A 27860-nucleotide genomic window follows, 5' to 3' on the forward strand; every position below is an offset into this window, starting at 1 on the left:
GTTGGCAGGCGGATTCTTAACCACTACGCCACCAGGTAAAGCCCAATTGCTCTTTTAAATTATGGAATTTCCAAAAAGACAACTGAGGCTACAGTGGAGGGAGGCTACCTACTTCCTTTCCAGTTGTGGGGCCGGGCAGGCAGGTCCTGTTCTGACTGAAGTGAATCTGGTCCATGTTGCCCAGAGACCTTCCATGGCAGCCCTCACAAAGGCCTTTAAACTCACTGCGAGGCAGACAGCTAATCTCACCTGACACCCAAGCCTCACGTGATGTATTCAAGTTTCTAGCTGGTTCTTCTGAAGCCCGATCAGGTTCAGGGGGCCATCCACAAGTGTGTCAGTGTTCTATCCATTGAATGGGCTGCCAGCCCCTCACTTCTCACCTTTGCCATCACCCAGGTGTCCTATCTAGTGCGCTGGACCCACGGGCTGCCTTCCCCACTCATCCTTCCCTCCTGCCAGGTGTAGGTCAGGCCCACCTGTCCTTTCTCAGCCCACGGAAGCTCATGGTTTCTGCAGGGCTCTGGCTCCTGGCATGTGCGCGTTAGGAACTAGAGGTCCAGCAGCATTTTGACGTCTGTCTGTTTATACATCAGCCCTGTTCCTAACGGGTTGCTCTCTTCTCCTTAAGGGTTTAAAGGAGCCCTCCATGAATCAGGGACATAAAACAGACTGCAGAGAATCTAGTCTCAGCACTTGGGTCCTTCTGCCAAACTGGGCCAACCCGAGTGCTTAATCCTGTCACGCAATCTGTGTCCTGCCTTCTCCACTCGAGGTTACACATGATGAGCTGTGCTTTCTGTTCAATTTAACTCCAAACCAAGATATAACAGTACAAGCAAATTACGTTAAAACTGAAATTCCGGAAAAGGAGCCCAGAGCAGCAGTCACAGGGGGAGAAGCTCCTTTCAACCATCTCCTCCCCACCTCCATGGCTGGACTGTGGCCACCCCTCACATTCTAAACTGAGGTGCAGACTTGGGTGCCTAAAGGCCACCTGCAGGACACCCCCCTGCTCCCCACCTTGGCTGATGGCAACTCCAGCCTTCCAGTAGCTCAGGCCAGAACCTGGGAGTCCCATCCACTTTCTTCCACATCCCATCAGCAAGTCGTAGGGACCCCTCAGGGCCTCACTGCTACTTGGACAGTCACGGTGCCTGTCCATCCACTGGGGCATCTGCCATCTTTCCCATCGTGAAGGAAACAAGATCTGACCAGGAAGACTTAGGGAACACGGTGGAGACCCCACCCACAGGACACCCCAGGAAGGCTCAATCCAAGGCTCGGGGCCCCGGAGTTACTGTGGTTTTCGGAAGCTGATCAGGAGCACAGGGAGAGCCGAGAGGAGGCACCGATGCAGGCAGCGCAGGCCCCTGGACATCCCGGGACTTAGCACAGAGCCCAACCCACCCATTCCCTAGCCTCAGCCTACCGGAGGGGCTGTGTCTACAGCAGGAAACCCAGGGCCACACGCTGTCCAACAATGGCCCGTGACCCACCTGAGCCTCCAGGTTTTGTGACCAGGCCCAGCCCCCTTCCCTGGGGGGTGGACCGGAAGCACCACACGTGGGAAGGACTGGTCGCACTCGGGACTAGACGAGTCTCTACCTTTATTGGCCAGCAGCCTACTTAAGGGGGATGAAGCGGGAGGAGTGGGTGGCCCCAATGCCGGGCCGGCCATGCTTCACAGGCTTGTAGGTGATGGAGAACTCGCCTAGGTAGTGGCCGATCATCTCAGGCTGAGGAAGAAGGGAGCAGGGTGGTCAGGCGGGCGTGGGTGGCCACGCCCCGCCCACCCCGGCCCAGCACAGCCCACACGCACCTTGATTTCCACCTGGTTGAAAGTCTTGCCATTGTAGACGCCCACCATGCTGCCCACCATCTCGGGCAGGATGATCATGTCGCGCAGGTGCGTCTTCACCACCTCCGGCTTCTCCATGGGCGGCGCCTCCTTCTTGGCCTTGCGCAGCCGCTTCAGCAGCGAGTGCTGCTTCCTCCGGAGGCCGCGGTTCAGCCGCCGCCGCTGCCGCGCGCTGTACAGCTGCATCAGCTGTTCACTGCAGGCACAGCGCACAGAGCGGGAGGCCTGAGACCCGGCTCACCCTCACCGCCCGCCCACTGACATTCCCGCTTCCCGTAGGGCCCCCAAAGCAACACTCGCAGCCCGGCCAGGGCCCACGGCACCCGCACCGAATGTTCGGGATAAAGCCCTCCGGTTCAAGAACCGCCCCCCGCCCCCGCTGTCTACAAACGATGAAGCCGAGCCAGGAAAAGAGGTAGCTCAGGTGAGGCGGCGAAGCCGCCGAACTTCACGGGCAAACTGCTCTGCCCCGAAGGCCTCAAGAACCCAGGAGCGGGGCCACCCTGAGAAACCCACAGCCAACGAGGACCCTGTGCTGTGCCCCCAGGAAGCCGGCCCCTCCGAGCCAGACCCGCGTACACCTCCAGGAAAAAAGGCGTCCCTGGCTGTCCGCAAGCCTCCCTCCCCATCTGGGGGCCAGGTCGTCGCACCCACCCTGCCTAAAAGCTTCCATCTCCTCCAGCCAAACCTTATACCAGAGATCGGCAAACTCCCGCCCACGTACCAAATCCCAGCCTGCAGCTGCCCGATCTCAAGAGGCTCGCGAGCTAGGACAGCGTTTACATTTCCGAGTGGACGAAAACACGTCCAAAGAGGACGCATAGAAATCCTTTTAAATTCGATCCTCAACGTCTCCACGTGGAGTTTTATCCGCACGCAGCCCCGCCCTCTCCTTTACACACGGTCTACGGCCGCGGCCGCAGGTCAGGCTGCAGCCCCCAGCCCTCGGGCACCCCCGCCGCCGCCATCCCCCTCCCCTGCCCGGCCGCCACTTACTAGGACATGTCCAGCAGCTGGTCGAGGTCCACGCCGCGGTAGGTGAACTTGCGGAAGGTCCGCTTCTTCTTCTGCTCCACTTCCGCCTGCGCGGGCCGGGATACTGGTGAGCGGGACCCCGAGACCCATCTCCCAGCCTGCGGCGGCATAACCGGGCCCGCGGCTCCCACCGAGAAACGTGCGGCCCTCCCGGGCACGGAAGCCCACGGGGACGCACCACCTCGGGCCCGTCCTGGGGCGGCCCGGGGCTACGGGGGCTCGGCTGGGACAAGCGGGCCGACACAGGCCTTCCCTGACCCGGGTCGTTCCGACACCCAGCAGGCCCGCCCCGCGCCCCCATGTCCGGCGGCGGTTCCAGAGGCCTGCAGGAGGCTGCCGCAGCCGCGCGGCCTGACCCCGGCCTCCACTGCGCGCCCAGAGCTCGGATGGCGCCGGATGGGCCCGGGACGGACACATTCACCGCAGCACTCACCATCTGGTCGGCTCTTCAGAAAAGATCGTCCTTTCTGCGCCTGCGCAGTTATCTCGCGGCCTCTCACGTGCCCCGCCCCCGGGCTGCGCGCGCTTGCGCTTCCGCTTTCCCAACGGAGGACGCGCGCCCTCTGCTGTCCGGAGGCCAGAGCGCTGGCTGCGAGGAATAAAGGAGCCTCTGCCAACCTTGGGTGCTGGGACCCCCCAGGCTGGAGCCGGCCGCCTAGTATTTGGGAGCCCCTTCCTCAACTGGGGGACGTGGGACGCGTCGCCGCCCGTTTTGGAAACTCATATTCGTGCTCCTTAATCTCCATAATGAAATCCACGTAAAAAAGTGTTTATGGAGTGCCTGTTTGCAGTAAGCGCGTTGTCTGGGTTCGGGACTGGCCCTCCCCTAGGGAGCTCGCGTCCCAGTGGGCGAGACAGACCCGTAAGAAACAAGGTCATACAGATATCTGAGCCAAAAGGAAACTCGGGGGGTTGGGACAGTGGCTTTGCACAGATGGTCAGAAACGGCTTCCCTGATAGGGACCAGCCAGCCTTTAACAGACGAACTTATATCGATATAAAGTAACAACTGCAACATTGCAGTGCTAGGTTTGCAACACATAAGCATGTAATATGTCTAACAAGAAGAGCAAGGACGGGCCGAGGGATGAGAGCTATATAGGAGTACGCTTTCAATAGTCACTGGAACAAGTGTCCATCTGAAGGCAATTCTGGTACATTAAGATGTATGTGGTACCATGTGGCCCAGCAATCCCACTCCTGCGTGCATACCCCAAAGAACTGAAAGCAGGGACTCCAACAGATTTGCACACCCATGTTCACAGCAGCATGATTCACAGTAGCCAAAAGGTGGAAACAACCCAAGTGTCCATCCATGAATGAGGGATAAACACAATGAGGTCCACCCACACAGTGAAATATAATTGAGCCTTAAAAAGGAAGGAAATTTTGACACATGCTACAATGTGGATGGAACTTGAGGACATCAGTGAGAGAATCCAGACATAGAAGGACAAAATACTGTATAATCCCACCCATGTGAGGTCCCCAGAGGACCCAAATCCAGAGGCAGGAAGTAGATGGTGGGGGTCAGGGGCTAGGAGAGGAGGATGGGGAGTTAAGAGTTTCAGTTTGGGAAGAGAAAGTTCTGGAGATGATGGTGGGGATGGTTGCACAACAATGTGCATGTACTTAATGCCACTGAGCTGTGCACTTACAAAGCAGTTAAAAATGGCCAATCTTGTATTTTTTTAATTTTTTTTTTTTTGGCTGCGTGGCATGTGGATCTTAGTTCCCTAACCAGGGATCAAACCTGTGCCCCCTGCAGTGAAAGTGCGGAGTCTTAGCCACTGGACCACCAGGGAAGTCCCCTACCAATCTTATATTTTGTCACAGTGAAAAGCAACCCAACAGATGTGTGTGGTAAACTATAGAACAACCCCCTAAAAACTCAAAAAGCACAATGAAAAAAATTAAAAGAATTAATTTTCTAGCTACACTAGAAAATAGTCACTGAATGCAAAAGAAAGCCGTAATAGAGGCATACAAGAACAAAAAGACGTGATACATAGAAAACAGTTAAACATTTGGCAGGAGTAAGCCCCATGAATAGATAGAGGATGCAACCAGCCCTGCAGGGAGGCTGAGGTCCTGGAAGAGGGAGTGAATGTGCAAAGGCCCTGAGGTAGGAATGAGAAGATAAAACAAGAGAAAAGGCCAATGCCCTCCCCTCCCCCCGCCACATGACTCCACCGCGCCTCACTCAATTTGCCCTCACTCAGTTTGCGTGTGGGGCACGAGGTGACTGTCTCCGGCCCCCTACCGACCAAGTGGCTTTGGGGGGAGCTGGGGCTGGCCTGGAGGGGACGGGAAGTCTGAGCCCTCCTCAGCTATTTCCACAACGGGGCGGGGCGGGGGGGGGCGGTAACCAATTAGGCTTCACGCGAAGGAGGTGACGTCCCTCCGTGCCCCAGTGGGGTACAATCACTGTGTTTGGGACTGCAGGAAGTGTCTATCAGGGTGTGAAGGTGCGAAGCGGGCTTGCCCAAGTTTACGGAGGCAAACGTGGTCCTGGGAGCTCCTGGCTGGCTGGAAGGCCCTTAAATGATAGCACGGCACCCTTTGGCCAAGAGACTGTAATTTTGCAGAGAATTCATCTTGTTGATGTAAGGAGCTAACTTTTAACAATGCGACGACACGCGGTGGGGACTGGAGGGTGCGGGCACGAGGCCCCCCACTCTGCCTGACCCTGCTGCTTCTGTGAACCGGAGGGATGGGAGGAGGAGGGGTGCAGTCTTGGAGGGTCGTCTTGGGTCTGGGGGAGAAGATGCCCGTTTCACTGGCTTTCTGGGCTGAGCCAAGCTTCCCTTCCCCCTCAAAGTGCACTGGGCTGGGGCTCTCCAGCTGTCTAGTTCACCGCATTCTCAAGCCTGGCACACTGGAGCCATCCAGGATTTATGTCCTGAAATCTTGATTGTTGTTTTTACGACGACAGAACGGCCCCGTCACTTCACGTGGCAGAGGAGACTCTGCAGGTGGGAACTCGTCCCACCCCGCCTCCCTGGCCCCCAGGTTCCCTCTGCATCTCTGGGATCCCCCTTGGCTAGGACTCGAGCTGCTCCACTGCCCAGGCCTGGCCCTGCCTCTCGGGCCCTGTGAACAACAGCTGGGCCCCACCAAGTGCCCACCATGACGACCTTCAGCTCCCTGAGCTGCACACCACCGGCCCTGAACTGGGGGTGCCGACAGCCCCAACCCATGTCCACGGCCCACTTCATGGAAAGATGAGCGGCCCGCCCAAGGCCACAGTCCAGGTGTCACTCCCGCAGGGGCGGGGGTGGCCTGGCCAGTCCCACCCACGTGTGTGCAGACGTCTCTTCCTCGGAGCCTGGCAAGTGGCCTCTGAACCCTGGGACCCAGGGTCCCTCACAGTGCATCTGCAGCTCTGACCAGGCACCCCACCACCACCAGACCAGATCCCCCAAAGCCCCAGACCTGCCGAAGAGGGCCCGGGCTCCCCACACGGAAAGGGGCTCCTCTAAGCAGAGGGAATAACAGACACAGCGTGGGTTTCTAATCCAAACGCACTTTCTTTATTCAAACCGGTCAGCGGGGACGCCCTAAAGCCCCAAGCGCGGGAGATGGGCTGGCCCGGCCTCCTCCTGGTCCTTGACACCAGAGCGGACGCAGGCGAGCGTGGCCCCACGGCGCACCTGCAGACATGGCCAGGCACGCCAGTCGACAAAAGCAAAGAATAAACAAAAAACAAAACACACTCAGTAGATTTCTTCTTTAAGCTCCCAGAGTTTCTGGACCAACGAGTCCCAACCCTCAAAGCCAGGAGTGAGGGACTAAAAACGCCCCTCACCTCCACCAGTGCCGACAGAAACCCTGTTTTAAATTAAAAAATAAGCGAGTATACATTGTAGAAAATTTCTCTTAAAAATCTCACAATTTGTAAATGTATATTTTTTTCTTTAACATAAAAGTTTACAATATACGGTAAAATAAAGGCTCAGGAAAATAATTGCAAAAAAAAGGAAGAAAAAGAAACCTGAAGTTTTGAATTAAAGCTGAAGAATTTTTTTAACCCTGTTGTTGAACCAGTGACTTTTTTATTGAGCTGATGGGTTAGAGAAATAATACGTTTAAAAACTTCGGTCCAGATGCCCACAGCCACCGCCAGAAGCCCCCCACACTCCAGTTGGTATTTTCCCCAAGTTTGTGATTGTCACGAGTTCACAAGTTTGAATCCTGGCCTCAGCCGCCCGACATCCTCAAGGTGCTACGGCTAGCGTCGGTAGGGGTGGAATCCTTGTACGTTGTGGTTCTGACCGCGTCCAAAGCCACTTCCGCCGGCGGGGGGACCCCCCGAGCCGGGCACCGAGGGGCCCCCGTAGGAGGGGGGCTGCTGGCTGGGGTCTGAGAAGCCCTGTCCGAAGCCCGCCAAGTCCTGTCCGTAACCTGCGGGGAAGGGCTCAGTGAGTTGGGACCACTTCCGCTCCCACTGGCACCCATGGCCAGGGCCCTGCGCGGGGCAAGGCATGGACCCGGAGGGTGGAGGGCCCACCTGGGAGCCTTGGCAGGACCCTGGGCAGCTGTCTTGCACAGAAAGAAAAGCAGCTCTGAGACCCCTCGGACCCCTCGTCTGTCCCGTCTGCTCTCAGCCCCTTTCCCCACTCACTGCCCTGCCCTCACGGCTGGAGAGGCCCTTGAGCCTGGAGACACAGATGATCTGGCCTGTCTTGGTGGACCACAGGCTTCTAGAAAGCTTGTCCTCGGGTGGACCACAGGGTGGACCACAGGATGGACTCAGCACAGATTTCAGGATGGGAGGAAACGTGACAGGCCAGCCTGAGGTACAGGTACAGAGCTTGGCCCTGACGGTGCTGCCTGCACAGCCCCTCCAGGTTGGGCAGCCCCTCCTCCAAGCAGGAGCAGACCCACACCATGCGCGGTGGAGGGGGCCGTCCCGGGGGCCCAAACGCCCACCGTGCTGCCCCATGGAAGGAGAGCTCGGGGCTAGCCGGGCGGTGGCCGGCCGAGATCCTTGCCCCGGCAAGGGCCCGTCCCCGAGGGCACCGCAGAGTCCACCCCCGCCCAGGATGGCAGAGGAGGCGACATCGTGGCCCGGGCGCAGGCAGTGGGGACCGTGGAGGAGGAGGCGCCACCTACCTAGGCCACATCACTGCTCAGCCTGACCATAAGAGTGTAAACAAAGTGAGGGCCGAAGCCTGGCGGCTCTGGAGAAGAGGTACCCAGGCCTGGCAAGAGACGAGACCAGGCTGACTGCCCCAGGCGGCCTCGGCAGAGGAGCAGGGGCGGGGAGAGGCACACGCGCTGTCGCTCGCACACCCCCACCGGGGGCCGGCGACCCCACACCCGCCACCACCGCCACGTCCTGCTCCGGGTGAGGCGAGAACCCACATGCTCAGGGACCACGGCCGGGCAAGGCCTCCAGGGGAACAAGAGCGTGCGGTGTAGGGGTGCTGGGGGCGTCTGTTCAGCGCCAGCAGAGCCCCAGGCCCACCCTGTCCCCACAGGAGCTCCTCTGATGGGTGCGGACCCCGGGCTCCAGCATCCACCTGGCAAGCACCCTTGGGGATGCACAATGCTGACGTCGCATGGCCCTCACACCCGCCCTGCGCCCTACAAACCCAGACACCCAAGGCGGCAGGGCCCACCGGGGCGCCCCCAGGCACAAGGCCCCGGACGCCTGCCAGCCGCGGATGCTCCTCCGCACCAGCGCCCTGGCCGAGACCCCAGAAACCAAGCGCCTGCTTCAGGCCCGCTCGAGCCGCGGTGCGTGGATGCGGGGAGCGAGGCACTCACCATACTGGCTGTACGGGAAGTCGGGCTGCGCCGACGGCGGTTTGCTCATGTCCGGGGCGGCCTGAGACGGAGGCGGCGGGAAGGCCAGAGGTGCAGCCCCCGGAGTGGCCGGTGGTGGGGGGACCCCCGGGGGGGCGAACTGATCCGGTGGGGGAGGTGGAGGCCCGTAGCCAAAACCTGCAGGCAGACAGGAAAGACAGACACAGACACGGTGCTCGCCCTCAGGGAGCCGCCCAGACCACCTCCACCCAGCAGCCAGGCCTCGAGGACGCCCACAGGCCGGGCCCACAGCCGAGGAAACGACCCCCACCGGGCAGAGCCCGACCAGCGGCCAGCCTGGCAGCACACGCCTAGCGGGGTGGGGCCGCAGGCCGGGTGGCCTTGGGAAGGCGGGAAGTTGTGAGCCGTCCATGAAGGGCGCCCCGCTCTTCCTCATCAGAAATGAAACTGGCCGGGGGCTGCGCCGGGAGCAGGCGCCCCTCCTGTAAGGACGCGCGGTCATCAGGTGGCCCGCAGGCCCTGGTCCGGGCTACAGGGCTGCACTGCCCGGTCCCGGGTCCCTGGCCACAGGGAGCTGCTGAGCACGCCGCCCCAAGGAACACGAGGGAAGGAAGGCAGAAGACACTTCCTGCCGGCCAAACGACACACTCAAGTGGCTGCTTGTCGGCCCTACAGGATCAGGTGAGGCACTTCTCTTTCCTGATCGACACACGGTCACCACGTGTGGCCACACCCCCTCTACCCATGGTGCTGGGGGACGGAAGGCCCGCCCCAGCCCTCCAGGGGCGCCTCTTCAATTACAGCTGGGCACAAAGCAAGTGAATCAAGCCCCCTCAAGTGAAGCACGGAGAGCAGGTCCCAAGGGATTAAGGTGAGCAAGAGGGTGGGGGAGGGGGAGGGTCTCTGTGCCCGACAACTCCCAGCCCCCCCCCCGCCACCCCCCAACAGGGCCCGCGGCCACTTACTGAACTGCGGGGGCGCGCCGTAGCCCTGGGGGAAGCCCTGGGGAGGGGGGAACCCTCCAGGAGGGGTAGACACGATGTAAGAGGTGAAGGGCGGAGGCGGCGGGGGGGCTCCTCTTCCTGCGGGGGGCGGTCCGTAGCCACCTGGAACACAGAGAGCAGGATGAGGGCGGGCAGAAGCCCCCAGCCCCATCCACCAGTTTCACACCCTGTTCTCTCCATCTCCTCCCAACAGGGACTCACCGATCGCCTGTCCTGCTGGCACCCACATCCCTGCGGGGAAAACAGAGAGGGGTGGGTGCTGCGTCAGCGCCGTGGCGTGGACTGGGGACCCCCGCCCCCCGCGGGACCTGGTGTCCTGACGCATCACGGGTGCAGGGGAGACGTCAGAGGGGAGCCTTCCTTGGGTCGCATGGCCCCAGCCCTTCCAAGCAGCCCCTCGGTCGGGAGGGCGGGGACGCCCACAGAGCAGGGACTCAGTCGCATGTGTGGGACTCAGGCTGGGAGGCAGGAAGCCAGGGCGGCCTCCGGCCAAGCGCTGGTTCTTCCCCTGCTTGTAGGTGCGAGGGCATCTGGTCTCACTAGATGGTCCCCTACAGCCGTGGCTTGTTTTGCAATAAAAACCATTCTAAAAGCCAGCCCTGGAGAGACCAGGAATAAAGCCTGGGGCCATGCAGAAACGGGTCTATGAGCTTGGGGGCGCCCGGTGCCCTTCCCTGTACAGTGTTCCTTCTCTAGGTTTCTAAAGGGAATGGAGGCTCCTGGATCCTGGCTCGGGGCCCCTGGCCACCCCAAGCCTCCCCGCAAAGCTGTCCGTAAAAGCTCTGCCAGCCCCACACGGAGGGCCCACAGCCCAGGGAGCTGGAATAGACCCAAAGGGCTCAAGAGGCAGGACTCCATGCTTCCTCCCCGCTGGGTGGAAACCCCGCTCTCCCCAGAGCCTCCGACCAGAGCCTGCGAGACAGTCAGCCACGTCCATCTCCCACTCCGGCCTCGTGGCACCTGCCCTTGGAGACACATCTCCGACCTCCGCCGGAGGCACCAGCCCAGCACTCCCAGCGCCCGTGGGCGGCAGATGGGACAGACCCACCCAGCCCTGGACAGGGAGGGGCCCTGGCGCAGGTTCCGGCCCCCACAGCCCGCACGCGTGCCAGTGGGCGCATCCCAGCTGTGGATGGGCCCGTCGGGAGGGACGCCAGCCTTACCTTGCGGGCCATACCCCTGCTGCCACGTGGGCGGGGGCTGACCTGCCCAGCCGTTGGCGGCACTGGGCACGACCCGGCTGCCCCACTGGCTGGCCCCCGGCTGGCCTGGCGCTTGGCTTTTGCTGTCCCGTGGCTCGGCCCGTTTAACTTCCACCTAGACAAATCGAGCTCTGGTTTAGGGAGATGCTGAGGGTCTCAGACCCCCTTCCCTTCAGACACACCCTCAGATAACTTACAACTACACTTAGCATCTTATTATGACTTAAAACTAAATACTTAACTATAAACCTTATTTAGGCCAGTAACTTTTTTTCTTAAAAAAGTTTTTAAAATTCTTTTGTCTAAAAAATGTTTCTCAGGTACAACAGATCCAACTGTAAGTCACATGAAGCCCCACCCACTGCAGAGCAGGGCTGAGGGCCAAGAGTCCGCAGAGTTCTGTGCGTGACAGGGGCCTTTCAGTCAAGTTAAGGGGCAGTGTCAACCCAGGGTCACGCAGGTCAGGCTCAGGCCAACCATCGTGGCCCTCCTCTTGGCCCCCCCAGCCAGCCGTGCAGGCCCTCTCCAAAGCCCCCGCCCTGCCTTCGCCCTTCAGCTCATACCTGAGAAACACAGTTGGTTTACTTAGGTTTTTTATTTAAAATGTCTAATGGAAGATAAAGACTTACCTTCCCCAGGCTAACGCTTAAAGAATCTCAATTAACTCAAAATAATGTCAGAGGGAATGGATGTGATAAGAGAATCTTACATTACATCTAACAAAAAAAGTAAACAAACATGCAATAAAATGGACATTTGAATCAGTAAGCAATCTTCATACTGTGTTAGGTCAGCAGCCCAGGACCCTTCCGCTTTTGGACGTGCCAGGAGCCACAGCATGTGGAGGGTGGGACAAGGGGACCGAGGTACCCATCCCACCAGGCCTAGCCCCACCTACACAGCCTTTCCAATGTGGGCCGACTGACAGCAAAGACCCCCGATTCCAGGGCTGCGTTAGCATTCTAGAATCCCCAGTTATTCTTGTTTGTAGGATAAATTTTAGCAAGGAGAAAGAGACAATGAATTCACTTGGAGTCGTCCTTGGGGTCTCACAGCCTGGTGCGCCAAGCATCCTGTATTCAGAATCCCATCAATTCTGCCTAAAGGCGTTCCTGGGAGAGGACAGACAGGCGGGGGACAGAGGCACAAAGACCCCACCTTCCGATGCCCCGAGGATGCTCCATGGACAGGAACAAAATCCCCAGTAGCTCAGGGCGGTGCGAAAGCAGGACCAGAGGACCCATTTCAAAGAACTCAAATTAATGAGTCTTCACACTTTCCTTAAGGGAATTTGGTTCCTGCTTACAAAGCAAAGCAGCCCTGTGATTTAAGAAGTATATATATTCTTTTAGTCTTCCTATTCTGCCCTTAGCTTTTAATTACAGGTGGGCCCCAGCCCTTCGAGACGGGACTGGAGCTGGACTCTGCCCCTGGGAGCAGATCCGTGCACTGAGCGGGCCTCTCTGTCCCTGAAGGAGGACCTCACTTCTCCCCAGTTGTAAACGCCACAGGACCTTAAAACATGAGACACGGGCTCTTCTGAACGTGTGTTCATAACAGCGCACACCCTTGGAATCTGCAAGCTAACCTTAAACTAGGAGCATCAATGAACGTCTCAAACTGAGAGCATGACTGTGTCTCCTGCACAGTCAGGTTCGCGTGGAACTGAGTCAGCCGCCCATCTGTAAAGCGAAGGGGCGGGGGGGGGGGTGCCCCTGGGGCCAGACTCCCTCCACGTCTCAGCCGACGCAGGGCTCCAGCAGAAGGGCTGGGCTTGCCGAGGGGACGAGGACAAGCCGAGGGCCTGGGAGGGGCGGCAGCCTGGCCGACTGCACAGCCCCCCACCAGTTACTCAGGTGAAAGCCGAGTTCTCAGCAAGCTCAGGGCCGGAAAATGAGGGGTCGGGCCACCTCCCGAGAGGCTCCCTCCGTGGCAGCAACACAGTATGAAGATGAAACACCAGAGGTCACTTGACTGCATGGAGTTAAGAACTATCAGGAGCATGTGGCCGGTACCGAGTTCACAGTAAGTGACCCAATTTGGAAACCAATCCTTCAGGATGTTTACGTTGCCTTCAGTTTTACACGGAACCTGTTCTCAAAGGTTCACGGCCCGGCACTTTACGGGGCCGGCGTGGGACGGGAGGGGAGGGGAGGGGACACACATCTGAAGGAGTGGTCACTGAAACCAAGCCTGAGGCAACCCGTGACTTCACTGGACGCCAGCCTGCCCGCCCCGCCGGCCGCCCCCCAGGGGCTCTAGAGCCAGGGGCTCCCAGAACCGGGTCCGACCCCCAGCTGGGGGTCCCGGGATGACTAGCCCGGCCCTCCTCCTGTCAAGGGATTTCCTCTCCAGTGAAATCCCTAGGTTGCCTAAGACTTAGTTTGGTCTTAAGGTAAAATAAAACTACAACTACACACTTTTTTGCCCATGATGTCGTGAAAATGCATGTTGACAGCCTGGTCCACTGATTGTTCGTCCTCGAAAGTAATAAATCCAAAACCTAGCCAACGACGAAGAGTGAATCAAGGTAGCAGGGTGTTGTGACACAAAACAGGATGATGAACAGTATTAGGGACGGGCCGAGGGATCGACCGAGGGTTTCAGCGAAGCAAGTGTGCGAGGCTGTGGGGCATGAGCACGTCTCAGCCCAGACGCCGCTTCCTCCACAGAGATGACCGTGGAACCACAGGGGCGCATCTTAGCAGCAGCCCGGACAGCAGGGCGGTGAGGGCCCGGCTGGCGGGCAGCCCCAAGTGTGTCGTGGGTGCGCTTCTGCTTTTCTGAAACCCAGGGTCCTCCCCCTCGGCTGGCAGTCGCTTTGCAGCTAGTGCTGACAGCAGCCGTACATTGTTCTAGCGCCTTAACAGAGGTACGTCTCTACCAGTTAGAGCCTCGCCAAGCTTGCCCAACGCTGTTGGGTAAGCCCGAGGAGTCCTGCCAAGGTAACGTACGTATGTATACAGGTGTCTATCTATACGTAGCTGCATAAATACACAGAGATACAGGCCACAGTGGGTTCCAGCAGGTCAAACACTGCTGTCGGCAGCAAGAGCAAGAGGCACCATGTCATCAAAAGGACAATTTCAAAGGGAAAAACAATTTAGCGTTTCCCAAACACAAGAGAGTGCAGTATAAACGAAGTTTGCTGGTCTGGTGAGCGCGGCTGCCTGGCTAGCGTGGAGTGTCCAGCCCTCAGGCTGCTGCTCTGGCTCCCCAGGGCCCATCTGTGCTGAGCACTACAGGCCCCCCACGGCAGCCAGCTGCCGGAAGACCCCGAACAACAAAGGACAGGCCAGGGGAAGGACGAGGGCCCAGAAGGGGCGGAAGATGGGTGTGGGGGGAGGGGCACGGAGCACCGCAGGAGGTGGACGCAGGGGGCTGGACGCAGGGGGCGGGGGCAGCCCCTGGCGGCAGGGGAGGGAGCGCCCAGGAAGGAGCAGCTGCCTCCAGGCCTCTCAAGCTGAGCAAAGAAGGATGCGGGAGCACAGTTGTGTGGACCGTGTGGAAAGACTCCTGGCAGGACTGTGGTGGGAGAAGGATGGAGGAGGGAAGGCAGCTCAGAACGGTAGGCGGCAGCCTCTCAGGGAGGCGCGCCCTCTCCGCACACGCGCGTGCCTGAGCGTGACACACGCACACAGGACCTGCACACGGCGTGGGGAGGAAATGTGAACAGACCGGAGGAGACAGGCCGCAGTGGCAGGCACGCGGGAGGGCATGAGGGAGCAAAGGCAGCGGCTGAGGTGTGTGGGGACTGAGCCCGGGGCGGGGACAGGGAGCCTCAGATGGACCGAGGGACAGGGAGGAGGGAGGGGGGAGGGAGGAGGGGAGGAGGGAAGGAGGGAAGGAGGGAAGGAGGGAGGAGGGAGGGAGGGAGGGAGGCTTCGGAGAAGACTCAGGAAGGAGAGAAAGTAGGGACGAGCTCTCGGGGAGCCCGCTGACCAACTGCTGGCTCTGGCGCGGCTCCCACCCTCCACCCGCCTAGCACTGGGGGCCGCGCAGGGACTCGCCAAGCCCCACGGCGGAGGATGATGGCAGGAGCTACATGGGAACGGGGCCGAGGGGCGAGCCCCGAGCGCTCTCCCGCAGCCCCTCCTGCCCAGACCCCGCCCCGGCCGCCTGGCGCCCCCAGGCCCGGGCTGAGGACCACAGGCGGCCCACGGGGTGACTAAGAGCAGCCTCGGGACCCCCGCGTCCCAAGGCGTCCCAAGATCAGAGGCAAATGGTGGAACACAACATGGGTGATGAACGGCATGTGAAAAAGTGAACGTTTTCTCCAAGTGCAGGAGTGTCTGAAGCCACAGGGCTCGCGGTCCTTAGAGTGCAAGAGGCGGTGAGTCGTGGGGAAGGAGCCCCAGGGCGGGGCTTCTAGGGATGCGTCTGTCTGTCAAGAGGCGACATCACCGCTGAGGAAGCGGAACAGAAACACACTGAAACTTCGTTTACACCCCACTGGAGCAAAGCCCGCTCCCTCCTCTGACTGCGGGACTGGCCTGTACCTGTGTGATATAATTTAGCACCTGGAGAAGAGAAATCTAAAGAGATATCGTTAATCACAAACAATTCACAGAGAGAAAAGGAAAAACAACTTACTTAACATTACTGTACTTTACTATGAAACACTTAAGTATGTCACTAAGCATGTACGTCTACATTAAAATTAAGACTAAGACTTAACAGCTTAATCGACATGAAGTGAGGATACGTTACTTAATCATGGAGGAAGAGGAGGATGAGGTTCAAATGGCAAACTATTCTCCAGCATGGCGGGCGCATGCTGTGGGCGGCGCCGGCCACGCTTGGATGCCTCGAGGGGCTGGGCAGGGGCCGCAGGGCCTGGCGCACCTAGCTCACAAGGCCGGCCCAAAAGCGGTTCAGGAACCAAAACAGGGACAGAGGCAGGGACACATAGCAGCAGCCAGGGGGAAAAAAAAAAAAAAAGAAAGAAAAACAAAGGGCACGGAAATTGGGCGCCCAGTGTCCCAGCCCCGCAAACCACAGTGGACGTGCAGGTGGCGGCTGGGGGAGGCTGGTGTGGGTGCACTGGGGCGGCTCCTTGCCCTCCTCCCACCCGCCCCGCCGACTTAGGGGACTTACGGAAAAAAGAACAAGAAAAGAAGAAAAAAGCATGGGATGGATCAAGGGAACTCCACGTTCAAGCCGAGCTGGGGCAGACCTAGCCTGACGACATGAAATGAGACTCCTGACTTCGCTGGAGTGAACTTAAAACAGGAGACGGTCGTAATTGAGGAAGTTCACAATTTAAAAGAAAGACTAATCTTTCGGGACACCCTTAAAAACATAAACCATGTTGAAATTCATGCCAAGTTGTAAAAACTTCAAAAGAACGAGCTTTAAAAAAAAAAAAAAAAAAAAAAAAAAAAAAAAAAAGGTTGTACCGCCTGCCCTTGGGAAGCAGACAGGCTGGGGCTGCGTGGGAATGGACTTCAGTCTCCAAACCACCCTCTCCTGAGGCAAGGCTCGCTACAACCACCACCTAATTGTGAGATAGTTTGCCATCTGAGGGGAAGGCCAGGGACAAACTCCATCTCTTTTACCTCGAGGCCTCTGCTTTTCCGCGTCGTAGATCATGACCACTTCCGTGACCTGGAAGGGAGATGGGCGTCTGAGGGCCCAGGTCTGCAGGTGGCACAGGCACATCTGCCTACAACACTCCCGGCCCCCGCTGCCTGGGACTGCCTGCCGAGTGCAGGAAGTTCCGAGGCAAAAGGCCGGCTTCCTGGGCTCTGAGACCCACGGGGCCGAGAGCAGGCCGAGGGGTGCTCACGGGGCAGGGTAGGTGGCGGGTCACCAGGGGCCCAGGCCCCACGCTCCAGTGGGGAGACGAGAGCCAGGACCTCCCACCCGGGATCAGAGTCCCTGGCCTGGCTGGGCCACCACGTTCCCTTCCTCGTCCGCTCCGCACAAGTTCCTGCCAGGCCCTGGGTACAAACAGGTACCACCAGGCAACCACGCTGCAGCCGGGGCACGCGTGGCCGGTGGAAGCCTGGGGGGACTTCGTGTCTCTGCTTCGGATGAGGGGACAGCCTCCCAGCCCACTGGCCCCCTAAGTCCTGCCTGTGTCCTGTCTGCCCCGCTAGAACTCAGCTCCCCAAAGTTTTTTAGCCTCTTCCAGAAAACAAACCCACCCGCCCCCCATCCTAGGGGAGGGGGCGGAAGCCTCACCCAAGCCCAGCCCCTTCTTCCTGACACCATCTAGAGCTTCCCACCACAGTGGCTACAACCGACCCGAGGGCCTTCCAGGAGGTCAGTCTGCCCCATTTACAGTAAGCCCTCTCCTGGGATGGTAACTGGCCACGCAGGGAATGGATGGGGCTTTGGTCTGCTTTGTGCCAGGCTCAGCCTCCCCAGGACACAGGGCTGCGCCACTCCCGCCCTGACCGACCTGCTGCTGGTGCAGGGAGAACTCACCACTCCGAATTTCTTGAAGTATTCCCTGAGCTCTGTCTCACCACAATTGTGAGGAATTCCACCGACAAATATCTTATTTGATTTACTGTTATCACTCCTGGGTCCTTTCTGCTGTTTCAAGGAGGAGAAGATGGTTAGTTCACGTGGGGAAACTTCCTAACACTCCCCGCTGCTGTGCACGGTATGGCCTCTGAAGGTCAGACCAGACACCCCAGGAGCCCAGTGAGTCCAGAAAACCGCAACGGCCGCTGTACGAATGAACGCGTCCACCCGCCGACAGAGGATGGGGCGCCCCAAGCACGCCCACCCATGGCGCCTGCCAGCTCTGCGGTGTGGAACCCAGGGCTTTAGGAGAGGAGAACGAGTACCAGGGTGGCCTGCACAAACCAAACTGGCAGACCAGGCTCGCTTCCAGGGGCAGTGTGTAAGCTGGTGACGCACAGATGGTGGAGAGGGGAAAGCTCTGGTAACTGAGGCTCAGTTGCCACCTCTTCCGCCTTCTGGCCCGGACCCCGCTCTCTATGGACACCCCGCGCTGCCACCTCCTCCCACCCCCCCAGACACCAGCAGCTGGGGACGCAGAGGCTGCACTTTTGGGCGTGGGGGCAGGGTGCCAGCGGCAGGGGCAGGCGCGGAGGTGGGTACACACACGGCCGGCCTCCGCAGCCACGGGTTCTGCGTCCTTGGATTCCACCAACCGTGGATCAAAAATATTCAGAAAAAAAAATTCCACAAAGTTCCACAAAGCAAAACTTGAATTTGCCGCACACCAGCCAACTATTTACACTGTATCAGGTATCATGAGTCATCCAGAGATGGTTTAAAGTGCACAGGAGGACGTGCGTAGGTTACAGGCCATTTTACATAAGGGACTTAAGCGTCTGTGGATTCTGGTCACCTCGGGGGTCCTGGAAGCAGTCCCCGCAGATCCCACCGAGGGACGGCTGTGTAGATCACTGATGCTGACCACTGATGAATCTGGGCAGTGTTTTATTTAGGTGTTCACTGTACCACTCTTTTTCTGTATTTGATATTTCCTAACAGAAAGCGGGAAAAATACGCCCTTGGTCTGAGGCCCCTGATGGAAATGCAGGTGCCCAGGCCCCAGCCCCGCACAGCCCCCAGGCCAGCCCATCCAGCAGGGCTTTCCTCGAGGACAGGGCACTCTGGGTGACGGCTGGCCTGGCGCCGGGGGGCACACGCGGCTCAGAGTCCAAAGGTGGGTTCTGAACTCAGCAGGCCTCCTCCCTGGAGGGGAGCAGTCAGCAGAGCGCTGAGTGGTGGGGGGTGGGGGGTGGGGGGCCAGGAGCAGTCGGCGCGGATACAACGGAAGGTTCCTAACGACAGATGGCTGTGAGCCGTCGTTTGCAAGGTAGACTAATAAGAAACTTCTCGGCTACAAGATAAAAAACTTCCAACACCGAATCGACCCGCGCCGTTCTCAGCTGCTCAACCTCATGCTGGAAGCCCTCCTGTTGCTCAGTCTGAGTGAGCAAGGACCCAGGTCGGAGACACAGCTCCCCTCGCATCAGCGGCTGCAGGACACCCAGCAGGAGCCCCCAGCCCCTTACCCAGCCTTCCTTCGGCCGCGTCCTCTCCGGCTGCATCCCCCGAGGCGTACAGGGCTTTGGGTCGATCTGTTGGAAGTTTCAAAGGAGCAGTGGTGAACAGGAGGCTTGCTTCCCCCAGAGAGAAGGTGTGAGCAGCAGGGCCAGGGGCACAGGGCCCATCAGGTGGCCCGGGCCGCATCCTGGCCCAGCGCCCAGTCTAAGCTCAGAGCCTTAACCCCTTCAAACCAACCCCACGGGAAAGCAGTCCTCGACACACACACACCACAGCTCGGGCACAGAGGCACGCCCAGGAGCCACACACAACAAGACAGAGAGCTTTCTTCGGGGACCGGCACTCACGTTTCGGCCATCGAGGGTGTGTGGTCTGCTGGCCAGCACTGTGCCCACGCAGTTTGGGTCTTTGAATTTGACGAACCCAAAGCCTCGAGACTGGTTGGTTGTCTTGTCTTTCATGATCACGCAGTCCACGACCTCTCCATACTGGGAAAAGTAGCTGCGCAGCGTCTCTGCTCAAAGATCGAGACACACGCACATGCACAGCAGGGCATTAGGCAGGTCACACACTCCCAGCCCATCAGCCTGACCTGTAAAGTGTGCAACTAGGAACCTTTAAACTGGCTGATCCACTGACATGGGGGCAGCAGAGAGGGTGAAGGACGGGGCGCCAGGGAAGGGAAGGTGCACCCCATCTCCGCGGGAAGAAAAAAGGCCACAGCTAAGTAGGCAGAGCCAGCGGATCCCTAGCCCTCCTGGCTCCACCTCCACACGCCAACAGCCTCTGCCTTCAGAGCTGGCCACCCTCCCCGACTGTGACCATGACCATGACCATGAAGCATCAGGACGAGATCAAGTTCCAAAGCCCACCATCATTCATCTCTGCCCCCATCAACTCCTGATCAAGTGCCCCTTCCCAGAAACCAAGACAATAAATAAGTCAGGAATTAAAGACAATTCACACAATCCAAAGACCGAGGTCCATTCGCACCTACCTTGGGTGGTGCTCCAGTCAAGACCGCCCACGAAGAGCTTCCTGCAATGCAACGAGAAAACATTCAGGGTCAAGAGGGTTCTGCCCTGGGAACTCCCCGGTGATCCAGTGGTTAGGACTCGGCGCTCACTGTCGTGGCCTGGGTTCAAGCCCTGGACGGGGAACTAAGATCCCGCAGGCTGCATGGCACAGCGCCCCCCGCAAAAAAAGAGGGTTCTGCCCAAGGTGCCGACCATCTGGCCTACCCTAAGGTGGTAACCCGGGGCACGGCCATGGCCCAGCCTCATCAGTCAAAGGCATGAAAGAGGCCTCCAAGATCTGCCCACGGGGCGGGGGTGAGGGTTAGAACATCCCAAGTCGCATGTACACGCTGACCTCAACCACAGTAAGAAAAGAGAGACCGACGGCACCCCCTACCGTGCCAGTTTGGGAGCAGGATCACGGGGCAGCTTCCCAACTGCTCAGCAAACACCAAAGGTTTCCAAGTCCAGAGCTGAGATCCCACGCAACAAACTCGGACGACAGCGGGGATGAGGGCTTTAGGACAAAGCTGGGATATGCAGCACGTGGTCACAAGTAAGGACCCACAAATCACTGGGGAGGTCCCTGGAGCTCAGACGTGGCAGGGTGGCCCGGGCTGTCCTTTTGGACAGGTGCCCTAGAATGTTTGAGAGGAAAACTTCCGGTGGCCTCCCTGCCTAGTGTCCACATAGTCCCAGGGCGGGTCCAGAACCCAGGAGCCTTCCAGTGCCCGCCACTTTCAGGCTGGCTGGGCCTAAGTGAACGGAGAGGTGCCCTGTGCTGCAGGCTCCCAACCCGATCCGGGGCAGGTGTGATAGGGCAGGCAGGGGACGGGGCTCTCCATCCCACCTGCCGCCATGGGGAAAGGAATGACACCGTCACCCTTGGAACAGCACCCAGGCACTGTCCCCATCCACAGCCAACCCCACCTTGCTTGGCGTGAAGACAAAACAGCCCCCCGAGGCTGAGCGCGCTGAGCCCCCGAGCACCCGAAAACCGGCAGCCGGGATGCAAGGACAGACCCTTGCAGGGCAGTGGCCCTAGCCGCACTCAGGGGTCCCTCCCACTGCGGCTTTCTGCCTGGGGGAGAGAAACTCAGTGTGGAAGAAACAATTTCCCCACCCCAGACAGGTGGCCCCTGCCATCCTCAACATGCCCCCGTCCCCCGACACAGAGCGCGTTTCTGGATCGGGAGGCCAGCTCACACCTGGGCCTCGTGACCTTCCTGTCCTGTCCCCTACGCACCCCTGCGAGGTCAGACCAGGCTCCTCCTGCCTCCCAGAGACCCTGGGGAGTACAGCCCGCAGCTATGCCCCACTGCCCCAGGGCCTGGCACCCAGGCAGGCAATGACCAAAGGGCCCTGAGGCTGGCAATGGACCGCCTCTGTGCCCAGGCCTTGGGCACAAGCACAAACGGGTTTGTTGTGGAAAAGCAGCTTGAAGAAACAAAGGAGCTGGAGCATTCTCAAAAAACCTGAGACAAACGCCAACTCACTTAGAGGAATACCCACCTCTGTTTAGCCTGCATGTGATCAGGACAGGAAGGTTGTCAGCCAGTCCCTCCAAGCAACCCAACCCCCATGCCGCTGAGGAGGAAGGAACTGGTCTGACCAGTCCAGGTTCCAGCCCTCGTTTAAATTTCAAAATCAGATGTTAAAGGGAAAAGAGAGAGAAAGGCCATCACCTGTGCAAATTGACAAAACCAGAATCTGCCCTGTGTATTAGATGATGATATGGTGTTGATATGTGCTTCCTGATTTTATCACTGTGCTGTATTTAGAAAATGTTTCTGTTCTTGGAAAACAGGACACACAGGAGCGTCCAGAGGCGCACAGGGCTGGAACGTGGCATGGAAAGCATGCAGCGGGGCCGGCGTGAGGAGATCGTGGCGACTGTGCCCCCGCTCCTGTCACTGCTCTGCGAGTCCCAAGTTATATAAACTAGGAGGCGAAAGCTGCTCACCCCTGAGAAGATGCCAGGAGCACAGCTGGCACAGGAGAGAGCTCTATGTGACCGGAGACCCCATGCCAGCGCTGTGCTGGGTGCTTTATATATTTCCTTTCCTCCTGCTCCCTGTCTGCAGATGGAAGGTTCCGGAAGGCCCAGGGAGACCTCGCTGACTCGCGGTGGCAGGGACTTGGGGGCTCTAGGCAGACTTGGCGCCATCGCCGGTATCACAGCCAACACACCTGCACAGGGCGCCGGGCTCTGCCCACCCTGCTGCCGTCGGGGGGTGGCCCAGACAGACTTGCTTGGCACCAGATGACCTCAGGCCTTTCTGGGCGTTTACACACAACTCAGCAGATGAAGGGTCAGCTGACCCTGCGTGGCAGCCTCTCTCCAGCCCTTCCCTGCTATGAAGGGTGCCAGAGTCATCACTCAGCTGAAGTTGGAAACTGGGGGGCCCTCCCACAGACCCCGCCCCGCCCCCAGGGGACCTCCTGGCTCTGTCACACCCTTCCATCCCTGGAGACCCAAGGGGAGGTCTGCAGTCAGTGCTGGCTGCCGGGGTATGCACCCCAACTGCCAGGATGGGATCGCTGCCTTCCTCCAGGAAGGGGTTTGGCACAAGTGACTGGGTGCTGGGGTCTGGGAAACACTCACCCTCTTCCGGCTGCTGAATGGAAACCTGCTCTGGATGACTCCCCTGTCCTTGCTCTGGGTACTTTAGGGCAACTGTGTGGTATGTACACCAGAAAGTCAGGCTCCGGTGGCTTCCCCGGCCCAGGCTGCCCATGGCAGGTACCACATGCCGCACCCAGGAGGACAGGGGGCCAAGGCCAGGACCCCTCACACGGTCCGGCAGGCAGCCCTCTCCTCGACAGCCTGTGTTCACGCCTTTCTGCAGCCAGGAAGCCACCCCACTTCCAGTCCTTCTGCTGTGACAGACTGGACACCCCAAAGACAGTGGTCGGGGCAGGGATCTCACTCCGAAGGCCGGGCTTCCCTCCACCGGCCGGTGAGATCACCTCTCACAAACTATGGGGCCACACAACACATGGAAAGCCTGGGCTGACCTTCGCTGAGCACGTGGGAGGCGCGCCAGCTCCCAAAAGACACCACAGCCCACCAACCCCCGCCGGCCGGAGTCCCCCAGACAGCGACCTCCGCCGAAACACAGCCGCGCTCCCCTGCAGGGGTGCCCCCAATTCTAGCCTGGCCACCCTGGGAGTGACCTTGGCCGAGTCCCCTGACCCTTCTAAGCCTCGGTGTGCCCTGCCAAGGGAGGGGTCAGAGCTGAAGCTACAGAGGTCCAGCGCAACCCAGGGCAGGGGTTCTGAGGAGGGGCCCTGCACAGAGGGCAGCACGCCACCAGGTCCAGGTGCTGGGCCCACTGCAACGGCCAGAACCAGAAGGGAGTCAAGCAGAGCAACCCCCAGCTTCACAGCCAACTGTACAGGCGTCCAAACACCCCTGGGACACACGTCCTAACCCACGGAAGCGAGCGGCATGGACACACTGGGAACCAGGCCTCAAAGAGCAAATGCTCCCAAACAGGGGTCTCACCTGGACAATCCTGCCCCCAGGGGACACTGGACCACGTCTGGGGACATCTGTGGCTTCTGGCATCGAGGGGGTGGGGGCCAGGGATGCTGTTCCACACCCTGCAGAGCCCAAGACAGCTCCAAAATGCAAGAGAGAAGCCCCAGAGAAAACGCCCTCCACCCCCACCCCTACAGGGCAGGAGACACCTCTTGCCCCACCACACAGCAGCCCCCCCAAAGTGTGCTCACGCCCACAGGCCTCAGGAAGCTCGGCCCTGCGTGCTCCCGGTCTACACCCACGGGGCCAGCCAGAGCTCAACAGAAGGCTCTCTGCGTTCAAAGCCTCCGCAAGTAACCATTCCAGAAAGAGCCACGCCCATGAGGGACCCACAGGCTCCACCCCAGGACCCCTCCAGTGCTAAGTCACCTGAGCCCTCATGTGCCCCCCCCCATCACCCACCTCCCGCGTTTCTGTCCTGAGCAGCCGTGCCCACACCTCTCTCCAGAGACCCAGTGCTGCTTTCCCTCCCCTCCCCCAGGTCCCTCCTCGCCCTGGGACCCTCCCCTCCCCTCAGTCACATCCAAGGGTCCCTGTCTCACCAGCCCGGGGGAACACCAGCAGAACCACATCTGCCAGATAAAACCCCCCTCAAACTCCTCTCCGGCTCCATGACACATCAGCCCCCAGAACCTCAGTCCGGGGACCCCTCTTTAAGCTGACTCTCCAAGGCCACGGAGGAGACCGGGACACAACCCTGACCGCTCCCCGGCCCTCAGCAAGGTGAGCACCTGTCCCGCCGGGCGGCCCAGGAGGGAGGACATCTGCCCGCCCGTGGCACCTGGCTCCACGAGGCCACACGTGACACCTGCTGCTCCTATTGGACCTCTGCCCTCAAGACCCGCCCCGGCTCTGCTCGGGCCACTGTGACAACCAAGATGACGAAAACATGAACTAAAAGCAGTGGCCTCACCAGCCCCTGTACAGTCCAGACGCAGGGAAGCTTTGCCTTCAAAGGCTCAAACTCAAAAGTGCAGATCCCCGATGGGGCGGCACCCCAGGCATCCACCCACTTCCTGAGGATGCAGGTACCTTCGACAGTGGAGCCGCCCCTCTGGCCTGGGAGCCGCTCGGGAGGGGCTGACCAGACACCAAAGCGAAGGAAGTCTGAGGGGAGGGTGGGTGTCGTCAGCGATCAGTGAGACCGTCACATCCCCATAACATAGCTACCACTTCGTCTGAGCATGACGCACGCTCCCACACGGTGACCACCCCAAGTGGGCAACGGTGGTTCCCCCCCCACGGGAAACTCCAAGAGGGCCCATCACCAGGGAGCCGGATGAGGTCACGAGCACTGAACTAGAACAGCCACACAGAGTAAGGAAGTCAAGGTGGACCCGGACTTCCAACAGCAAACGGAAACAAGCCTCCCACAGAAAACAGAAACTGACCAATGTTTTGGGGCAAAGCAATAAAGTTTCTGGGACACCTGACATCTACAACTTTAGAACTCAGGTAACCTGGGTGCATTCACCAGGGTGGCGAGGGAAACGTGGCCAGGCAGGTCCCTGATCCTGATCCTGGTTCTGCTACTTGCTCTGCGGCCTCCCCAAGCTGCCTATGGGTCTGGGGTGGGTCTGCGGTGCCAAGGGTGGGACCCTTCAGACCCAGCCTTGGATCCTTGCTCCACCATCTCCCAGGGGTTGGTACAAGCTGTAGGGGTGAACCGCCAGGGACCCCTTTCTGGCCGTCTCCTCGAGGGCACACCGAGGGGCAGGCCTCTTGGATCTGGAGGCTCCCTGCCTTCCCAGGCGAGAGAAAAGGCAGCCCAGGCCTAAAGAAGTCAGCCTCTTGGCCGCAAAAGGCTTGGCTGTCAGGAAAAGAGGCCCATGTGGCTGTGGAAGACCTGCTGCTGCCGCTCCCTCAGGTCCTGCCCCTTTCGCCGCAACTTTCTTTCTGCCCACATCCTAGTTTCCCAGCGGAAGCGCTGCAACTTTTCACTTACCCGACACACAGCTCAGACTTCCAGTGCCTGTACGTCTTTCCTAAACAAAGCAGGCTAGGAGCTACACGCCTTCTTTCTGGTCCTCTAAATGCTGTGGGGTTCTGGAGGGGGAGCCCACAAAACACACTTTATGTCCTATGGTGTAACGTGCTGCTGGAACCTGGCAGGGGCTCAGTGAGGCCAGCCACCCACCAGCCAACAATGACTTACTCACCAAATCAAGCGTTTTGTAAACACCACATCTGTTCAACGCTAAGTGCACGGAGAAATGTACACAAGGCCTCGGAAACCCAGCCCAGGCTGTTTTGCCATCTCCGCAAAAAGAATTTAACCGTAAAATTACGCTGATGCTGTAGAAACCAGTCTCTGCAAAGAAAACTAGACCAAACCCCTAGACTAGGGCAGAATGGGATTTCCTAGCTCCTGTGGGATCACTCTCCTCTCCAGCTCGTTTAGCATTAGGCAAGACTATAATTAAAAGGGAAACTTAGCTATAACAAATCTTCTCTCACTAACAGTTGCACCAAGGAGAAAGACCTCAGGAGCAAGCCTGTCTGTCCACCTCCCAAGTTTCTCTTTCTCTTTATCTTAAACCCGCCCATGGGGGTTAGGTGGGGGCTGAGCAGGAAGGGGCTCCAGCAACATAAAAACAACAGTTGCAGACACCCCATCAGGTGGCGCGGAGGCGCTGAGATGGTGGACACTGCGGGGTGCGCTGCTTGCAGACCGGGGACGGCCCCCCATGACCTTGGCCCTCGGGCCTTCGGTTTGCGAAACTACACTTGGGAGGAGAGTAGATGGTGGAGTGGGCACTCGCTGAGTCCCGAGTGGGATAAGCTGGGCGGCGGCAGAACTGGAACCCCCCCCCCACCGACCGGGCCGCCACGTGCGCTGACCCGCCAAGTTCGTGCACGGGCTAGGGGCTCCCTGGACCCCACAGGTTCCTGTTCGAGGTCCCCGAGGAAAAGCACGAGCACGGGGACGGTCCCGCCCCCCCCCCCGCCCAGCGAGAAATCCAGGCGCGGGGGCAGACAGGGTGCCCCGGACCCCCCCACACCCCGGGTTCCCGATCGAGGGTCTCCCTGCGGTAAACTCCGGCTCGGCGGCGGGGTCTCCCCCAGTCAGGAAACAGCAGGGACCCCCAGGTGAGGCTCGGGGTTCCTGGCCAGGAAGCGACGGGGCGTCCGGACCTCCAGGACTCCCCGGATCCCCCGGTGGAGGTTCGGGCTCCCCGACCACGAGGCGGTGGGACACCCGGACCCCCAGGACTCCCCGGATCCCCCCGTTGAGGCTCGGGGTCCCCGGCCACGAGACGGCGGGGCGCCCGGACCCACAGAACTCCCCGGACCCCCGGTTCCCGCTCGGGGTCCCCGGCCACGAGGCGGCGGGGCGTCCGGACCCTCAGGTCCCCCCAGGGGCCCCCGGCCCATCGCGCCCCCGGGCTCCCGGCCGCCGGCTCGGCACGGCCCCGCGGCGTGACCTTGACGGGCCGGGCGGGTCTGGGCGGGGGCCGGCCGAGGCGGCGGCGCGGGCCGGCGCGTCCTCACCCGATCTCGTCGGCGCCCGAGTTGTTCATGGCGGCGGCGGCGGCGAAGGCGCTCGGCGTCCGGGCCCCCTGGCTCGCTCCCGCCTCCGGAAGGTCACTGGCCCCGGCGCCCTCCCCACAGCCGCGGCCCGGATCTGCGCAACGGCGGCGGCCGCGCTGCCTCCTCCCCTCAGCGCCAACGGTCACCGCGCGTCCCCGCGCCCGCGCCGCCGCCCTGCGCTCGCCCGGGCGCGCTCCCGCACGGGGCCTCCGGGGGCGGAGCCAGGGGTGCGCCCCGTGTGCGTGCGTGCGTGCGTGCGGCGGGGCCCGCGCCGCCGCCGCTTGGCCGCCGCGCGACGGCCTTCCTCCTCGGCGACAGCAAGCGTCGCCGCGGGGCACGTTGGGAAGTGGAGTCCCGCGCGCCGGCGCCGGCCCCGCCCCGAGGAGGAGAGCGCTCGGAGCGAGCCGCGTGCGTGCGCGTGCTGCGAGCGTGCGTGCGTGCGCGGCGGCGCGGGGCGCGTGCGCGGCCGGGCGCTCGGGGCTAGGCACCGCGGGGCGCAGGCGCGGCTGCGGCTTCCTTGTTCAGTCTCGAGTGCGGGGCGGGGCCACGCATGGGGTCAGCCGTGGGAAGAGGCCACGCCCGCACCCCGCCGGGCCGCGGGAGGCTTCGGCGCCACGTTCGGTTCCTGCGCCTAGACTGCTCCCGCTGCCCCCAGAAGACGATACAGACGGTCAGAGAGGCTCATTCACCTGCCCAAGGTCACTTAAGGAAAGAACTGGAATCAAATCCAACAGTTGGCTGTAGATGCAATGATTATGAAAACACATTGAGTCCCTGCCATGTGCCAAGGATTGTCCTGCCCTCATTTGTCCACACCGGTGGTTTTCACCCAGGGTGATTCAGCCTCCTTCTCCCCTCGGGGGACAATGAGCCATGTCTGGAGATACGGTTTTGGTTGTC

At 60.1% G+C, this 27860-nt stretch overlaps 2 protein-coding genes across 12 annotated transcripts; both read right to left on the minus strand.

Annotated features, from left to right (window-relative positions):
- Nucleotides 1-1580: 1580 nt before the first annotated feature.
- On the minus strand, nt 1581-3332 carry RPS15 (ribosomal protein S15). Its single transcript, XM_089905900.1, has 4 exons — nt 3075-3332; nt 2858-2943; nt 1823-2057; nt 1581-1739 (listed from the first exon to the last, which is right to left on the minus strand). Exons 1-4 carry the CDS (start codon nt 3330-3332, stop codon nt 1626-1628), a joined length of 693 nt encoding a protein of 230 aa, XP_089762026.1. The 3' UTR covers nt 1581-1625.
- A 3070-nt stretch (nt 3333-6402) lies between these two features.
- On the minus strand, nt 6403-27153 carry DAZAP1 (DAZ associated protein 1). Of its 11 annotated transcripts, none has more exons than XM_022565613.3 (13): nt 26922-27147; nt 20283-20523; nt 19867-19907; nt 19217-19383; nt 18878-18943; nt 17307-17417; nt 16433-16481; nt 13295-13377; nt 10836-10989; nt 9874-9903; nt 9634-9774; nt 8669-8845; nt 6403-7300 (listed from the first exon to the last, which is right to left on the minus strand). In XM_022565613.3, exons 4-13 carry the CDS (start codon nt 19328-19330, stop codon nt 7128-7130), a joined length of 1098 nt encoding a protein of 365 aa, XP_022421321.1. In that variant the 5' UTR covers nt 19331-19383; nt 19867-19907; nt 20283-20523; nt 26922-27147; the 3' UTR covers nt 6403-7127. The 11 variants fall into 11 exon arrangements, with proteins under 11 accessions (XP_022421321.1, XP_089761905.1, XP_089761906.1 ...); XM_089905779.1 differs by lacking the exon at nt 26922-27147 and adding an exon at nt 23394-23799; XM_089905780.1 differs by lacking the exon at nt 26922-27147 and adding an exon at nt 21849-23387.
- Nucleotides 27154-27860: the final 707 nt, after the last annotated feature.

The sequence above is a fragment of the Delphinapterus leucas genome, unplaced genomic scaffold (assembly GCF_059928025.1).
Source record: "Delphinapterus leucas isolate spDelLeu-1000000601 "Yukka" unplaced genomic scaffold, BTC_Dleu_Yukka2 spDelLeu_asBTCV2_sq25, whole genome shotgun sequence".
NCBI classification, from domain to species: Eukaryota; Metazoa; Chordata; class Mammalia; order Artiodactyla; family Monodontidae; genus Delphinapterus; species Delphinapterus leucas.

Bases quoted from the DNA above. Each gene is read 5' to 3' on its own strand.
- DAZAP1 (XM_089905776.1), bottom strand. From the start codon at position 23,440: ATGTCCCCAGACGTGGTCCAGTGTCCCCTGGGGGCAGGATTGTCCAG. The intron at 19,384-19,866 runs GTAGGTGCGAAT...ATCTTTGAGCAG, and splicing joins TGACTGGAGCACCACCCAAG to AGACGCTGCGCAGCTACTTT. The intron at 17,418-18,877 runs GTAAGGGGCTGG...TCCTTGAAACAG, and splicing joins CGCGGCCGAAGGAAGGCTGG to CAGAAAGGACCCAGGAGTGA.
- RPS15 (XM_089905900.1), bottom strand. From the start codon at position 3,332: ATGGTGAGTGCTGCGGTGAATGTGTCCGTCCCGGGCCCATCCGGCGCC. The intron at 2,058-2,857 runs GTAAGTGGCGGC...CTGTGCCTGCAG, and splicing joins CAGCTGCTGGACATGTCCTA to TGAACAGCTGATGCAGCTGT. The intron at 1,740-1,822 runs GTGCGTGTGGGC...CTTCTTCCTCAG, and splicing joins TCAACCAGGTGGAAATCAAG to CCTGAGATGATCGGCCACTA.